A 16,193-nucleotide genomic window follows, 5' to 3' on the forward strand; every position below is an offset into this window, starting at 1 on the left:
CTGGGAGCCCGTCTCCGCTCCGGCAGTGCCACCTGGTGGGTGCCTGTCCCCCTGCACAGCCAGGGTCGCCCTACCCGGAGCAGGGACCTCGTTCCAGCCCAGGGACCCCACAGCTCTTCCCTGGCATCATCTGGAGGCAAAGAGGGACCCACCGGCCCGGCAGACACTCACCGTCCTTATTGCTGGTGACCGGGATGTTGTGGACGGTGCGTAGCTTGAAGCAGGATCCCGTGAGCACCTGCAGCTCCACCGAGCTCAGGACGAAGGCCTGGAGGTCTGCAAGAGGACAGGAGAGGAGCTTAAGAAGGGTCCAGCCAGGGGATCGAGCAGGCTGCGATCCTGCGAGACGTCTTCGTGGTCCCTGGTGGGGCAGAAGCCTCGAGGGGACCTCAGCAGCCCCAAACTTACCCTTTTTCTGCAGTTTCTGAATGGCTTCCCTCCACTCAGACCTCTCGTAGTCGGATGACAGCAGGAAGAGGTAGCTCTGCAAGGGCGAGGGTGATGTGGCAGGCTGTGTGCAGGCAGGGCTGAGCACCCACCCCATGCCCTCAGCCCGCCCTCCTCACCTTCCCATTGCGGTTGTGGATGCGGAAGGGGATGGCGGGCGAGTTGAGGAGCAGCCAGAATTCATTCTCAAACATCTTCTTCTTGAGGCGCTCAATGGCCCGGCTCTGCCCCTTGTTGGCTTTCTGCAGGCGGGGAGTGGACAGGAGCTTTCACGGGTGCCCTCTACGCCCCCACGTCCCATCCCGGACCCCAGAGGACGGCACCCACCCTGGCAGCAGGTCTCACCCCCTCCCCGACCATCCACCCCCTCCTCTCACCTCCTTCTGCACCTCGCTCTTGATGGCCGAGATCTTCATCTTCATGTCCTCCAGCTCGTGGTCGGGGATGACATGGACCTGCGGGCAGTGCTCTGACTCCTCCGGCGAGGGGAACACCAGGTCGGCCAGGGGCACGTACCACTTGCAGTCGTACTGCTGGTGCTTCCTGCAGCCGGGGCGCGGGCACTGAGTGGTGCCCGGCCCTCTCCTGGCACATCCCCCTGCCCGCTGGAGGACAGGCCGGGTTGTGACACATTCCCCCCCACCCCGATGCCCAGCGCCCTCCTTACCCCACCGCCGTCTTCTTCAGCTTGGCGCAGAGCAATACGTCGGTGAAGAGGAAAACGTGCCGCAGCTTCCGCGAGCCCTCCGACAGCTCCACCAAGAAGCCATCCTTGACGAGCTGCCGGGTCTGCGGGGCAGCAGGGCTGGCATGAGAGCGGGCAGGGAGAAAAGACCAACAAACCGCAGGGGATGGGTGCTCCTGGCCCCCTCCATGGCTCAGCCACCAGGAGCACGGAAAGGTCCATGTCCTCTGCGTGCTATCTTGAGTCCCGTACACTCAGGAGGACACCAGCAAGCAGCAAGGACCAGGTAGAGCCCTTAACCTCGCACCCAGGACTGCGTCCAGAGGAAACTCTCCATCTCCTGGCCAAGCACCATGGAGCTCCTCAGCATGGAGACACCAGCCAGGGGCTGGCAGAAGACCCAGCCCTCACCCTGTGCCCAGGCACTGCCCACCCCACCGGCTCACCTCCCCCTTGGGGGTGGTGACCGCTGTCCTCCGTGGATCGATGTCCTCATTGATGCTGGAGAGGAAGTTCTGCGAGATGCGGAGGGCGTCCTGCAGCAGTGGGTAGTCAGGGTGGTCGGCTGGGGTGTGCTTGAGCAGGTCCTGGAAGGGGATAGGCATGGGTGAGCGGCCTGAGGGCACTGCCCTGCCTGCAGCATCCACCCCAGGGACCCCCCGGCAGCGCTCCCCATGGCTGCAGGTCCCCAGGAGCAATGGGGCACAGCTGCAGCCCCCCACCCAGCGAGGCCGTTCCAGTCCTGGCACCCGTGGGAGCACGGCCTCCCCCTGCAGAGCCCCTCGCCCTGGGACTGGCATCACACTCACATGCAGGACGAGGGTGCTCCGCGTCACCCGGTCGATGGGTTTGTACAGCAGCGCTGCGGGGAGAGAAGAGGCGTCAGCAGCTACTCGCCGTGGTGGCTGGGCCCCTCGCCCACCCATGACAGCCAGCACCGCACCCCGCGGGGGCAAGGAGGGGCGACCAGATGCCCAGAGACACACTCCAGGCCTGCACAGAGCCCTGGGCGAGTGTCCAAGGTCTGTTCCACATGGAGACGGCGATGGCTGGACCATCACGTTACTGCCCAGGGGTGCCAGGGCTCACCAGCACAGCCCCGTGCCGGGAGCAGGATAAACCGCGGCTGGGCTGGAGCACGGGGTGAGGGCAGAGCCCAGCGCCGGCACCTGCCGGACATGTGCCGTGATTTCAGGGCTGTGCCCGAGGGGCTTCACCCGCAGCATGGGCACCCGCGGGGTCACCATGAGGGCAACCAGCCCAGACAACTGCCGTGTGGCACTTGCCGCGTGGCACTTCCCATGCAGCCACGTGCTCCAGCCACGGCCCCACACCAGCACAGTCTGTCCCTGCCCCGAGACGGCGCATGACAGGGACACGGACCCAGCCACCACAGCCTCCTCCCCTCTGCTGCCACACGCTACGGGTGGCAAAGCCAGAGGGGCTGTTGCCAACACTGCTCTGCCCTGACTGCCACCGGCTGTGAGACATTCCCACCTCAGCTGTGCCAGCGCATCCCCCTCTGGGGTGAAGGATCTCCCCAGGCACGGCACGGGCACCGGCACGGCCAGCTCGCCGCGGTGCAGTGGCTGTGGAGCGGAAGAGCCGCTCGTCACTGCCAGCAGCCAGCAGTTCTTTCAGTTTCCCTTTTGGCTCAGCGGCAGGTCCCATCCCTGCCCTGCCCTCACAAGGCTCTGACACCCCATGGGACACTCTGCATCCCCCACCCAGGCTGGCTCTGGGTGCAAGGGGAACCCAAACTGCTCCACTGGCAGCAAAACCCACACCAACAGACATCGTCCCACTGCCACTGCCCCGTGTCTCCTCCCCACACACGGGGAGCCGAGTGGCTCCATCCAGAGCAGGGGAGCAGAGCTGCTCCACACTCAGGGCACAGACACCCCTTTTATCCTGCCGAGCACCCTCCTAGCAGGAAACCAGCCCCAGGGACTCTTCAGAGGCACATTTCACTCCAAGCAGCCGAACCCTCCTCCTCCTCCCCAGCTCTTTGGGCAGGGGAAGGCACAGAGCGTATCCATGGTGCTCACCCATGCCTGGCCGCTCGCCCATCTCCCCAGGCTGCTTACACCCAGGTCTCTGGGTTTTCCCTTCGCTTCAGACCCCTTCCCCAAACTGCCAGGGGCAAGCAGGGCTGGGCTTTGGGCTGTCGGAGAGGAGGGAAAGGTGCCACCCACCTCCACCCTGCACTATGAGCCGCAGCAGGCTCCCATCCCACCTTGTGGCACCCGGTCCTGAGAGAACGACCCCCCCATTCCAGTGAGCAGGGGGTCTCTCCTTGGGAGTGGGGACATACGGCTGGACCCCAAACCAGAGGCTGCATCCCCCGTGCCAGTGGGGAAAACCAGAGCCATGCTCCCTGCAGCACCCAGCGAGAGCCCTGCTCCGGGAGGGAGGGGGCAGGCAGAGTGGCCCCCCCAGCCCCTACCGCAGCCCCACAGGATGGACCTTCATCACTACAGGCACATGCAAAGCACCAGAGCCCCGGGAGGGGCTGTCCCAGCACAAGGGAGGAGCATGGGGCTCCTCGTCGGCACAGTCCCACTAGCCCAGGACCCAAGGGCGGCAGCTTGGGGCCAGGCACCAGCAGGCAGGGATGCCTGGTGCCTCCCCCGCCCAACCACCGAGAGATGGGCGTTCCAGCCCCACGATGCTCACAGCCTCCAGCGAGCAAACAGGAACCCCATCCCCATCGCCATCCCCGCAGCACAGCCCAGGCAGAGGAGGGAGCCCCCCGCCAGTCCCAGCCCCTCACCGTCCCGCCGCTGGCACGAGCCCCTGCCCAGCAGGGAAGGCAAGCGCGTGGCCGCGTGTGCCGGAGCCAAGATGATTCAATAGAGCCAGGAACAAAGACACTCCCAACTTCAGGCTGCAGAGCACGATGCAGCCTCCACCCCCCCAGCAAGGACAGCCAGCCCCGGGCCAGCGTTCCCACAGTACCGCTCGCCATCGGCACCCGAATTCGGAGCCGCACCCCCCCACCTCACCGTAGGTGCAATTACAGCAGAGCCGGACGACGACGAGGATTTCCATGGCAGCCCCGTCTGCGCGCAGCCATCTCTGCCGCCCCGCGGCAGCTCAGCCCGGCTGCGGCACGGCATCGGCCCCTCAGCACCGCTCTCGGCACAGCCGGCGGGCGGGGAGGAGGGGGTGGGCAGGGGGTCGGGGGGTGCTGCACTCCCCCAGCATCCTAAAGAGCCGCGGTCCCCCCCCTCCTCGCCAGCTCCGCACTCAGGAACACAAAGGGCTCCGCTCGCGGGAGCGGCTCCGTAATTCATCCGCGCCGGTCCCGCGCGCAGACAAAAGGCTGCGTCCCCCTCCCCGCGCCCGCCGTACCCTCCATGGTGACGGACGTGTGGCTCTCCTTTGAGTCCTTGGGGCCCTTCACCTTCAGCTCCTAGGGAGGGAAAGGCCCGTCAGAGCAGCCCGCGGGGGGCTGGGGAAGGGGGAAGGTCATTGCTCAAGGTCAGGGGTCCCTCCCCACCTTTCCTGCACCCTGATATCTCCCCCCAGTCCCAGCCTGGCCACCCTGGAGACCACCCATGGGTACTGGGGCGGAGGTGTGGACTGTACAGGATGCTGCCTGGCCAGGAGCAGCTCCAGTTGCACCCAGCAGCCGGGATGCGGTGGATCCACGAGGCACCCTGGAGCGGGACACCCAGCACGGGGAGGCTGCTGGTCCCACCGAGCTGAAGAGCCCTGCTGCTGAGGGACTGGGGGGAGTGGGGAGCCGGGCTGCAGCCACAGACCTCCCTGTTTCTATAGGGGAGCCAGGCACGGAGGTGCAGCCAGCAGGAGATGAGCCACAGGTGCCCAGCACCCACAATGGATGGGGCGAGCAGGTGCAGGCAGCCCTGGCATCCCAGAAATGACGGCAGCGAGGGCTGAGCCCAAACCCAGCTTGCATGAGGCAGGGGACAAACCCCTGCAACACCCAGAGACCACGACAGCCCGGCACAGTCACCGATGGCCCCTGCGCCGGGACGGTCACTGAGAGTCCCCATCACCGGGACAGCGTTTCGGCAGGGCACACGCGGTCGGCTCAGCCACAGGGACCATGTTCTCTGCCCTGCACCAGGACGGCCCAGCCACAGCAGCTCTGTCCCCCCGGCACAGCCCCGGCCCAGCTCACCTCCGAGATCTTCTGGAACTGGTAGTTGCTCTGGCTGCACTTCTCTGCCGTCTCCAGCGCGATTTTGTAGTTATCCACAAAGGCCTTGTAGACCCCCAGCTGGCTGGCCTGCGGGGAGCGTGGGTTAGCCAGGCACCTGGCACGATGCTGAAGGCCCCCGTGGCACAAGGGGTCAGGCAGCTGCCACGGGGACACTGCCCAGAACTGTCCCCTCCCAGCAGGACGCTCTGCCAGGCCATAGCCAGCTAGGGGGCTGCACGCTTGGCCCTGCAGGGCAGGATGGTGGGGGTCCTGCCCAGCCCCATGCCCCCACAAACCTCCGCAACCCATCAGAAAGTCAAGAGGTGCCCAGACAGTGGAGGCTGAAGCTACAGTTGCTTCCCGGCACCCTTTGATCTGCCCTCTCCTCCTCATCTCCCTGGCATGACCACGGCCACTGCTCCCGCAGGCACAGCCTGTGCTCCCATCACATCAAAAGCCCAAAGCAGCAGCAGCAGGACCCGGAGCATGACCCCAGGGAGCCACCACCGGAGTGCCTGCAGGCAGCCAAGGGCGAAGAGGCAGTGACCCCCTGCCTCTCCCCAGAGCCACCCACATGCCCGGGCTCCTGACAGACCCGTGGCAGAGCCACACCATGCACCTCCAGCCAAAACCCTGCCATGGTTGCATCCAGGACCATGCTTTTGGCATCCCCGCTGCAGCAAGGGGCACAGAGGCTGCACCAACTCCCATCCTGGGATGGGACAGCTTGGGCAGGCAGCAGCGGCTGCTGCAGGGAGGGATGCAACAAGTCCCATGGCCACCAGCGAGCACGTGGCAGGGTGAGAGCTGAGCCATACCGTGGGGCCAGGCCCCACAGCACAGTGCTCCATCTCCCCAGCCCTCCTCCTCTTCCAAACGCAGCAAGCCCCGGGGAAGGTGCATACCAGCTTCTGGAAGAGGTGGCCCATGGTGACATTGCTGTCCCACTGCTGCACTTTCGGGCACAGGCTGTCATAGAACTCCTTGTGGATCTCGTAGATGTCCTGGATCTTGTAGAAAATGGTCTCAATCTGCTGGAGGGTGAGGACAGGCTGCGACGTAGTGGCCGTGGCCTTCAGTGGCTTCATAGGCTGCCGAAGGAGAAGGGGAAGCGTTTGAGATGAGGGCTGGGAGGAGAAGTGACCCTGAGACTCCTCCAGCCCCACACCATGGCTCATGGCAGCCCTGACCCACACCCCGCAGGCAGCCCTGCCCAGCCCTGCCACCACACTGCGGGCAGCGACGGCCGACTCCTCCGCAGCCACGCTAACGCTGTAGGCACAGAAGCCCAGGGATGCTGAGGACAAGGGAGAGCTGAACTGGCAGCGAGGGCTGCCCAGGACAGGTCTCACCAGCAGATGGACCGAGGGGCCACTCTTGGCCTGTGCATCCCCATAGGCTTCCCTGTCCGTGGTGGCGGTGACCCCAGCGTTGTGCAACAGCGTGTCTGCCACGAGGGCCAGTAAGTCCGCAAGAGGAAGCGAAGCTATAAATACATCCCTACGAGGCACACCGGCAGCAGGGGAGCCGAGAAGGGGACGGCCGGACCACAGCAAGCCTGGCTCTGGGGTGGCTCCTGCAGCTTTGCTCCCACCTGGGTAGCATCCAGGTCAGACCTGCCCGGGGGCAGCTGTCGAGGAAGAAATCCGCCCATCCATCCATCCGCCCATCATTCACTCACCCAACTATCCATCCATCCATCCATCCATCCATCCATCCATCCATCCATCCACCCACCCACCCATTCATCCGCCCCTGCTGGGGGACTCCCCCCCAGCCTGGGGGCTTTGCTCACCAACAAGAGGGCCTCCAGCTGGTTGATGTAGATCTCCTCGCTGGCAAGGAAACCGGAGAGCACCAGCTTCCGCATCTCCAGGCCTTTGCCAGCATCTCGCTCACCCTGTGTGACACAGCAAGGAACCCGGGTGAGCCAGCAACCGGCACAGGAGGAAACCCCTCAGCCCAGCCCCAGGATCCCCACGTGGGCACGTGTGCCCACTAGCATCAGGGAAGCTCCACGACAAGGGCTGGGCACGTGCCCACCAGGCAGCACAGCCAGGCTGAAGCCAGCTGGGAAGCCACGGGCTGTGCTGGCTTTGCTCCCTTCCCTGCTCCCGCTGGCCAGGAGCCTGGTGCCACTGGCAGAGTTCCAGGGTGGCGCGCGGCACAGCAGGACTCTCCCAGGGCAGAGTCCGGAGACGCCTGGTGAAATCATGCCCAACGGTGGATGGTGCTGCCACGTGATCCAGCACCACCCTTTTCCCCAGCTGAGGCTTTCCCAGGAAAGTGCCACGGCGGCTGTCACTGCCCGGTGGCACTGGGGCAGGTCCCGGGCTGTGCGGGGCTCAACTGCCGCTCCAGCCACCAGTGGCTCAGCCCGTGCCCATGTCTGCTGCAGCACCCATGCTCCAGCGGCACAGCCCTCACGGCAGGGAGACAGGCAATGCTCAGCCGGGCTGGGAGGCTCCGGGGCCCCCAGCGAGGCTCTGCCAGCCCCCAGGCATGGACACCACAGCCCCTGGACTGCCTCAAATGCTCAGTGTGCCCACAGCACTGTTTGTCCTAAAAACCACACTCAGGAGCTAGGATTTGCCACCCAGGCCGGGACCAACGAGAACTACGGGAACATCAGTTGCTCTGGGCAATGAGCCATCTGGGACGGTTTGGGGGTATATTGGTCCTGTTTTGCCCCTGCCACTCCTGCCCCTTGCACCTGGCAGCTGCCAACACCCAGGGATGCACAGCCCCAGGGTGGGCACAGCTGCAGATCAGCATCTCCTCATCCTGCTCCGGCATCCACCAGCCAGCCCTGGGGGCTGCTGCGCCAACCAGAGTGCCTGCCCCGCGGCTCCCCGCTAGCCTGCGCCATTAAGGCCATGCCGTGGTGACCCACGCGGCAGTGGGGTGCACAGGGGGGCCAGTTTAGTGTGCTGGTAGCTCGCGGGCTTTTTGCCACAGATTAGTCATGGGCTCTTCCTGCTTCCCCTAGCCCGGGCCTTGCGCAGGAGCTGGGGAGATACGGGGTCCGCCTGCACCCGGGGCCTGCAGCGCCCTGTGGCAACGATGCCAGCCAGACCCCCGCGACCCTGAGGAGCAACTCTAAAGCAGGGCCCGGTGGCCAAGGAGACCCCAAGGAGAGCGGGGCCAGAGCTCTCCTTCAGCCACACCCCTGGGGGCACCCAAGCCCACCCGGCAGGGTGGGCGAGAGAAGGGTGCGGGGTTGCACTGCCAGCACAGAGGTCCCCCTGGGACCTCCTCCCAGCACTGAGGTTTGGGGCTGTTTATGGGGTTTGCTGGTGGCCGTGCAGTGGGGCAATGGCAGCGCATGGTCCGGCCTCTTCCTGAGCACCCGACGCCGGCTCTGCTGAGCCCCGCAGCCCCCCGGCAGCAGCACGCGTGGCCCCCGCTCCCCCCGGGAGGAAGGCCGGCTGCTCGCCCCGCTCTGCACAAGCCCCCGCTCAGCCCTTCGCACCCGACGCCTGGCACAGCCGCTGCCCCGTGCCCCCGGCAGTCCCGGGGCAGAGGCGGGGCTGCCCCTCCAGCTCTGACCCCCCCCCACCTCAGCACCCACCGCACCGTCCCAGGAGCTGCCCCGACACCTGGGCGTCACCAGCAGCAGCGAGATGCCCTTTGTCCGCCCCACCCGCCAGCCGGCCCGGGAGCGGGGTGCCCCCGCCCGCCCACCTTCTCGCCGGCCGAGAACGGAGACCCGGGGCTGGTGGGGGTTCCCGGCTCGGAGTCATCTTCGTCCTCCAGCACTTTATCCAGGTACCCTATGGCCTCCTCTTCCTCCTCCATGGCCGGCCGGGCAGCGGGGGCGGGCAAAGGGGACCCCGCGAGGCTCCAGGCGAGGGGCTCACGCAGCCGAGCCGGCCCAGCCTGACTCAGCCCTGGCCGCCGGCCACCGCCGGGGGATGAAAGGAGCCATTATGGGATGCCCGGTGCTCCCGCCCGCCCCACCTCCGGCTCTCGGCCCCGGCGTCCCGACCGCAGCTCCAGGCGCTCCCGGGGCGGCTGCGCGACCGTCTCCGAGCGGTGGCAACTCCGGGGTCACCAGCGGCGGGACAAGACGGACGGGGCCTGACTCCCTCTCTCTCCCCCGGCCTCCGCTCACCCCCGGGGGGGCCGCCGGCGGTGGAGGGCCGCTGCCCGCCGCCCCGCGCCCAGCCAGCCCCGCCGCTCCGCCCTTCGCTACAGGAAATGCAGCGCTGGAGGTGGGGCCGCTCGGGCGGCCGCATGCGGGCAGGGCTGGGGCGCCCCGCAGCCCCTTCCCCGGGCCGGCTACCTCGGCGAGCCCAGCGAGACCCACGGGGAGGGGAACCCTGCCAGGCTCCCCATGCCCTCGCCAGGCAAGGGGAAAGCAGCCATCCTGCCTGCCACGGTCCCCCCCGCGTGTCCTGCGGACCACGGGGATTGCCACCAGCGCAAGTGACCTCGGAGGGCAGCAGCAGGATCAGGTCCTGTAAGGGGACCTGGATGTGCGCCCCTAGAAGGGCCCCGGACCCTTTCTTGCCCCAGAGGGGACCCGGCAGCTTCGCAGGGCACCGCAGCTGACACACGCCTTCCCGCAGCATCTTCCCTGCATCCCACGGGGATCAGACTGGCACCTTACCGATGCCCCAGCATGACCACGACCCCAGGGCAGCCGGGGAGCGGGGACACGAGCAGTGGTGTGGCGCCTGCAAGGGACATCGTGGACCCTGGCAAATGGAGCAAGAACAGGCTGGAGGAGGGGACCCTAATGCAAGAGCTGTTTCAGCAGTTTCCCCTCGCTCCTCCGTGGCAAAAAGGGGAACCAGCGGCCACATGTGCTCTGCCCGCAGGAGCTGGTGATTCTCCTTGCGCCTGTCCAAGCCTGGAACAAACTCCTGCTGCAAGAAGCGGGCAGGGACACAGACACAGGGACTTTCCAGAGCCTGTGCCCAGCTCTCTGTCTGCGCTGCAGCTCAGGCTTTGCCCAGCCTTTGCTAAGAGGGGTCTGTGCCAGGGCACCATGACGCTGCTCACCACAGCCGGGTCACCAGGACAGGGAACACTCCCTGCCCACGGGAAAGCCACCTGCACTGCCAGACCCAGCAGCACTGGACCAGAGGCTGGGCCACCACACCATGTACGTGGTGTACCCATTTCCCAGGCAGGAGAAGGAGGGATGGGCCGTGCCTGCACCCAGCAGCCAAGGGCCCCAAACATGGTCACAGCAGCCCCAGGAGCTTGCAAGAAGAGATGGTCCACCCAAAACCTCCTCCAGCCCCCAGGCTGGGAGGTGACACCTCCAAAACAGCAGCGACACCAGTCCTGCGTCACCAGAGAAGAGCAAAGGGGTGAGCCCAGCACCCTGTGCCACTGGCCACAGTGGGACCCACACAGAAGTCCATGCCCATCGCGAGGCTGGACGCACAGGGATAAAACACGCTGGTATCCAGACGATGCTCCACTAAGCCCCAGCGCAAGCAGCTGCAGATAAAGAGAGAAGCAGAGCTGGCACTGAGCTCCAACACTTCCCTATCCTGTTAGTGCAAATCGAGCTGGCTTCACCGCCTGCGTCCAGCCCCAGCATGCTCCACCAGCCCCTGAGGACACCACTTTGCCAGTGTTCCCCACGGTCTCCCCCCAACCCTGCTTCCCCAGGACCATCCTCTGCTGTCCCTGCTAGCCCCCGGCGATGGAGCCCATCACCAAAGCCGGGCACCGGGGTGTCAGGGCTGGGGCTCGCAGGGCTGTGCCCAGTGTCCCGCTGGGGGACAAGGGGCCCCGAGCCCGGGTGGATTGGATCCAGCCCCGGGACAGGGTGCTTCGCCCCGCGGGGTGTCACAGGCTCGGCACCGCTCGCCCTCCCCGGGGACCGCCGTGGGACCGCACTGGGTGCCAGGAGGAGGACGCTGCGCAGCAGCGGGCCCTGGGGAGGAAGCCACACCTCTTCGCCTCCTCTGCCTCAGCATCCGGGTTATGGGCTTAACTGTTTCCGCGACAAAAACTTTCACGTTTCCCAGCCCGGCCTCCTCCCCTGCCCATCCCCAGCTCTCGGTCCGCTGCGGGACCCCGGCAGTTCCCGCAGCCCGGGCAGCGGCAGGAGCCGAGGGGGCCCCCCCCAGCCCGGGTCCAGGCGGTCGCTCCCTGCACCAGCCCCCAGCCCTGTGCCGAGGGGCCAGAGGCGCCCGCTGCCCGACCGAGAGCCCACCGGTCCAGGGCACACCCCGGGCACGGCAGCCCCGATGTCCCCGGGGCCAGCGGCCCCACCGCCACCGGGCTTTACAGGAACTTTTACTCCAGAAAAACATTTTTTCCCCTTTGGTTTCCCGCCCCGCAGCTCTCCAAGCATCCCTTCTGTGAAAGATCCTGGATGAACCCCAAAGGCTTCCCGAGGATGCTCTCGGAAGAGCGGAGGGAGAGGAGGGGTTAAATCGAAGTTCCCCAGAAGAGGGGGGACACAAGGTGTCCCTCCCCAGCTGGCGGCTCGTCCCCAAGTGCCACTAGATGGAGCCGGCTGCCCGGCGGAGCGGCTGCGCCCTGGCCCCGAGGGCTCCCCGGAGCAGAGGACCCCCACAGACCCCAGCAAGCCCAGCTGGGCTCCAGCACCCAGACCTCGCCCTGTGACCGGCCCCGTGCCACCCTGGCTCTGCCACCGGCATGGCACGACGGGGCAGGGACACCCCCACAGACACGGCACCCTCAAAACCAGCAGCCGAACAGGGCACTGCTCCTTGGAGCCCAGAGGGCCACGGCCAGCAGGGTCTGGGATGCCATGGGGACAGTCCCCCAGGTCACAGCAGCACCAGAGCACCGCCGACCCTGCTGACACAACCGAACCACGCACCTCCAGCCCCGGCTTCAACCGCATCCGGCGCAGAGCTCCACATCCGAGCACCTACCCCTGTGCCAAGACCATCGGTGGGTGTGGGCGAGATGCCGTCCCCGCTCTCCTGGCCGCGGGCACTGAGCTGGGGGGACATGGTGGGTGACTCGTCGATGTAGGGCATGGTTTCCGAGCCCTCCGGCAGTGCCTTGGGCTCCTCGTTGCCCTCGGCGTCGTACTCGTCCGCACCATAGTTGAAGTCTGCCAGGGGAAGAGAGGGGGGTGGTGGTGAGCATCCAGGCAGTGGCACAGCCGAGGGTCACTGCACTGCAATCCCCCAGCCTGCGGTTACCTGCAGATAACTGACCCTGGGTCCGAAACCCAGGGTCATGCACGGACACGCACGCCTGCACCCGCAGCCCACGCCGGCCTCAGCTGCCGAGCAGGGCATCCCACAGAGCATCCTCAGCCCCGCAGCACATCTCCGCTCGACACACTTCCCTATATTTGCATAATTAACCGAACCGAGAGGCCGCGGGCTTCCTCAGTGCAGGGACAGCTGCTCTGCCAGACGGCCTGGCCCCGGCAAGTGGCTCTGCCGTGCCCTGCTCGCCCCGCCGCCGCCATCCCCGTGCCATCCCTGGGGAGGGATGGAGCTGGGCTGGCAGCCACGGCTGCCGTCCTCCCTGCTTCCCCATGCCTATTCTCCTTGGAGCGTGAGAACGGGTGCCAGGACTCCTGGGTCCACAGCATGGAGGACAGTGCCACCCCCCTGGAAAAAGGGAGACGGCAACAGCTCCATGATGGGTAGGCAGCTTGTGCCCTGCTGGGGGGGCAGAAGGGGTCTCTGCCATCCCCAGCACAGGATGAGGCCAGGGCCATGCCAAGCCAGCACCCATTTCTGGATGCTCCACGCTGTCCCACATCTCCCCCCATCACCCATGGCCCAGGTGAAGCCATTTTGGGGAGCCAGAGCCCCAGATAGGAGCAGGGGGGCTGGGGTTTGTGGTGGGTCCCTGGGGCGCAGCGGGGGACGGGGGTACATCCTAACCTGTTACCATGGAAACGGCAGCAGCTCAGTGGCGGCGGGAAGAGGCGGCTGCAGCAGCCCCGAGATGCTGACAAAGGGGAGGGGGAAGGGAGCCCGGCTGCGGCAGGGGCGGCTGCGGGGTGCAGCTAGCATCCCCCCACCCAGGCCCTGCGGCCAAGACCCCCTGGGCAGCTCCCAAAGAGGCAGTGGGCACAGCGCACCCAACCCGACCCCATGCCAGCCCCTCGCTCCCCTCCCCACCCAGCAGCCCCATGGCTGTCCCCACAGGCGCCCTGGGCACCAACAGCATGGAGACCCTGGTCAATACCCTGGCCAATACCTTGGCCAAAACGGGGTGCACGGGGGCCAGAGCAGGTCATCCCAGACCAACTCCTGCACCACTGCCACTCCGTGCCCCCACGGCCCAGCCACCCTGGCTGAGGACTCCCTTGATTCCCACCAACACCGCTCAGCACGTTAATGTTGCATTCAGCTTCATATTGAAAGTGGATAAATCTTTAAATCAAAGAGCACTGCAAAGTCTGTTCAGGCCAGGAGCCCCACCAGTGGTGGGGGGCAGGATGGGGGGTCCCATCCTGCATTCGGGGGTGGGATGGAGGAGAGCGCTAACATGAGCCAGATGCATCCCGGCTCTGCCAGGACACCACAGTGCCTCTCAGACCTTGCTTCGTTAGCAATTAGCAGCTAATAACCATCCCCCAGAGGCTGGGATGCCACCATCAGCCCCAGTTCAGCCCAGGAGCTGACTGGGAATTAACTAGCTGGATGGGCAGAGATGGGGGAGTCCGTAGTTCCCCCTGGTCCTCAGCTTCCAGGGAAAGGGAATTCCCAGCTCTAACTTGTCCTGCCTTCTCTTGGTGGGATGTCTCTTGTCCCTCCTGCCTTTGACAGGTCCCAGCTGGGATGCCTTCAGCACCAGCCAGGAGCAAAGCAGCATGAGATATATTAGTATTGGTGTTTCCTCATGATGGCCACCTCCTCAGGACACCCACCCCACACAGCTCCCCTGAGCCCACCCAACTGGGCACTGTCCCCAGGCTGTGGATGTCCCAGAGAAACCCAAACCTCTCGCCCAAGCGCCCTTGCCCATCAGGCAGGGTCTAAGGGGAGCCAAGGCAGCAGAGAGGGGCTGAAGCTGATAGTCCCCACCAGGCACACCAACTCAGAGGCCATCAGGCTCCACCGCCTCCCCTTCACCAAGGCCAAGGTCTGCAGCTCTGGGATTAACCATGGGGCGGGCAACAGGGGCACCCAGAATGGCACTGGCACTGTGGGAGACCTGGCAACCCAAGCTGGGGAGGTTCAGCAGCAAGGTAACGAGGAACAGAGCTTTAATGAGGCAGCTGGGGACCCTGGGAGATGACACCCGCAGCAGTGCAGCGAAGAAGGTGGCATCGATGGCACGGAAGGGGAAGGGACTGGCCTGCAGGGATGCAGGAATGAGCTGGCTCTCGTGCAGCCATCGCTCGCCGTTGGAGCGGATCTATGCCCTGGTCCTAGACCTGAGCTAGGGATGAGACCTACAGGCAGTGCCCCAACAGACACCCAGGGAGAAGGACCCTGCGCTGCCCGCAGGAGGGAGGACAGAGCTGTGTCCCCATGGCTCCAGCTGTGCCTCCAGCTGTGCCACCCAGAGCTGTGCAGTATTTATGGGGCTCTCACCTGGGGAGGCTGGGCAGAGAGACCTCCCCAGCACCCACTGCAGGGAGGGAACCAAGCACCACCAAGCAGCCAAGACGGGCGAAGGGGACGTTGCTGGGCAAGGGGACACGGCGGGGCTGGCCCCTTTGTCTCCCTGCCTGTGGGGTGCTCCTGCCACCCAGCCAGCCCAAACCGAGCGCCTCCCTCCTTCCCCCACAGCTGCATTGCCCCTGCAGCCTGTTCCTGTGCCCGTGCCAAAACCCAGCGCTATTTTTGCTCCTGTTTCTTTAGCAGCAGTGGAAATCTCCTGCTCCACCCCAGGCGTGGGGACCAAGGGGAGGGAGGCAGCCTGGCCCAGGGGAGCCACTTTGAGGGGTGAGGACACCCCAACCTGAAACAGCCTTGTAAGCCTGGCTCCTGCATGCAGCCCTGTGGCCCTGAGCTGGATCTGGCCCCAAAACGCACCCAGGGCTGGCACCCATGGGATGCTGACACCCATCAGGGCAGGAGTCCTGCAGGCTGGCACGTGGAGCCAGGAGGGTGATGGGGCCAGGACCGCATCCCCAGGGGGAACAATTTTCTCCAGGAAAATAGTGTTTCCACTCTGCCACGTCTTCCCAGGTCTGACCCAGGCTCATCCCAGCACAACAGTCCTCAAGCAGGAGCACAGCCAAGGGCAGCAGCTGGCTCTGCCCAGCCTGGGCAGAGACAGCACAGCCATAACAGCTCAGAGTGGCATTTTCTTCGCTTTCCAGCCAGGCATGTGCTTTTCCCCGGCACCCCGGCAGTGCACCAGCACACCCCAACATTCACCTGCCCTATCCGACTGCCAGGAGAAGCCCAACATCTGCATGGAAACCCTGCAAGGTTTTGGGGAAACGCTGTGGTTTCCCTGTGCCTTGGTGAAAATTCACCATGACAACATGGATGCGTGAGTTGGCCTCGGACCTGCCTCCGTGGGCCTCCTCCAAGGGCTGGCTCAACACAAACAGCATCTCCTCCACACCGCCACCACCTTCCCTGGTGTGATGAAGGCCTGACTTTGCCCTGTAAGCCCCAAAACATGGGCAGGCCGACGTTTTGGGGCTTACAGGGGAGCAGCCTCCCCCACGCCTCTACCCTCCACGGCGAGGTTGGCCGGAGCAGGATCTGGGATGGCAGAGCCATCGCTTTGCAGAGATGCCACAGCTGGGAAGGTGGGCGCGGAGGCTGAGGCTGGATGTGATCTCCAGGCTCCAGCCCAGCCCTCTGCACAATCTGCACAGCTGTGCTGGACCCTGGGACTGCCACTGCTGGATGCAGCCTCCAGCTGTGGGTGTTGGAGGCTTCGGGCTGGAAAACTTGGGGGGAGCTCAGTGCTATGCAACATGCCCCCTGACAGCCCCTGCTCCCTCTAGGGCACAGC

At 65.7% G+C, this 16,193-nt stretch overlaps 1 protein-coding gene across 6 annotated transcripts in view; it reads right to left on the reverse strand.

Annotated features, from left to right (window-relative positions):
• ABR (ABR activator of RhoGEF and GTPase) overlaps positions 1-16,193 on the reverse strand; it is a 39,733-nt gene that overhangs the window by 12,698 nt on the left and 10,842 nt on the right. For 3 of the 6 annotated variants that reach the window (XM_086624911.1, XM_086624910.1, XM_086624912.1), the window contains 12 exons: positions 12,173-12,357; positions 7,099-7,203; positions 6,209-6,394; positions 5,283-5,390; positions 4,487-4,547; positions 1,942-1,994; positions 1,579-1,719; positions 1,115-1,236; positions 825-990; positions 567-689; positions 409-484; positions 172-276 (listed from right to left, as the gene is read on the reverse strand). In XM_086624911.1, coding sequence (XP_086481037.1) covers positions 172-276; positions 409-484; positions 567-689; positions 825-990; positions 1,115-1,236; positions 1,579-1,719; positions 1,942-1,994; positions 4,487-4,547; positions 5,283-5,390; positions 6,209-6,394; positions 7,099-7,203; positions 12,173-12,357 — 1,431 coding nt within the window. Of the gene's footprint in view, positions 1-171; positions 277-408; positions 485-566; positions 690-824; positions 991-1,114; positions 1,237-1,578; positions 1,720-1,941; positions 1,995-4,137; positions 4,184-4,486; positions 4,548-5,282; positions 5,391-6,208; positions 6,395-7,098; positions 7,204-8,983; positions 9,102-12,168; positions 12,358-16,193 lie in introns of those variants that run through there. The other 3 variants (XM_086624913.1, XM_086624914.1, XM_086624915.1) reach the window with 3 other exon arrangements.

The sequence above is a fragment of the Tauraco erythrolophus genome, chromosome 21 (genome assembly GCF_009769465.1).
Source record: "Tauraco erythrolophus isolate bTauEry1 chromosome 21, bTauEry1.pri, whole genome shotgun sequence".
Taxonomy (NCBI): domain Eukaryota; kingdom Metazoa; phylum Chordata; class Aves; order Musophagiformes; family Musophagidae; genus Tauraco; species Tauraco erythrolophus.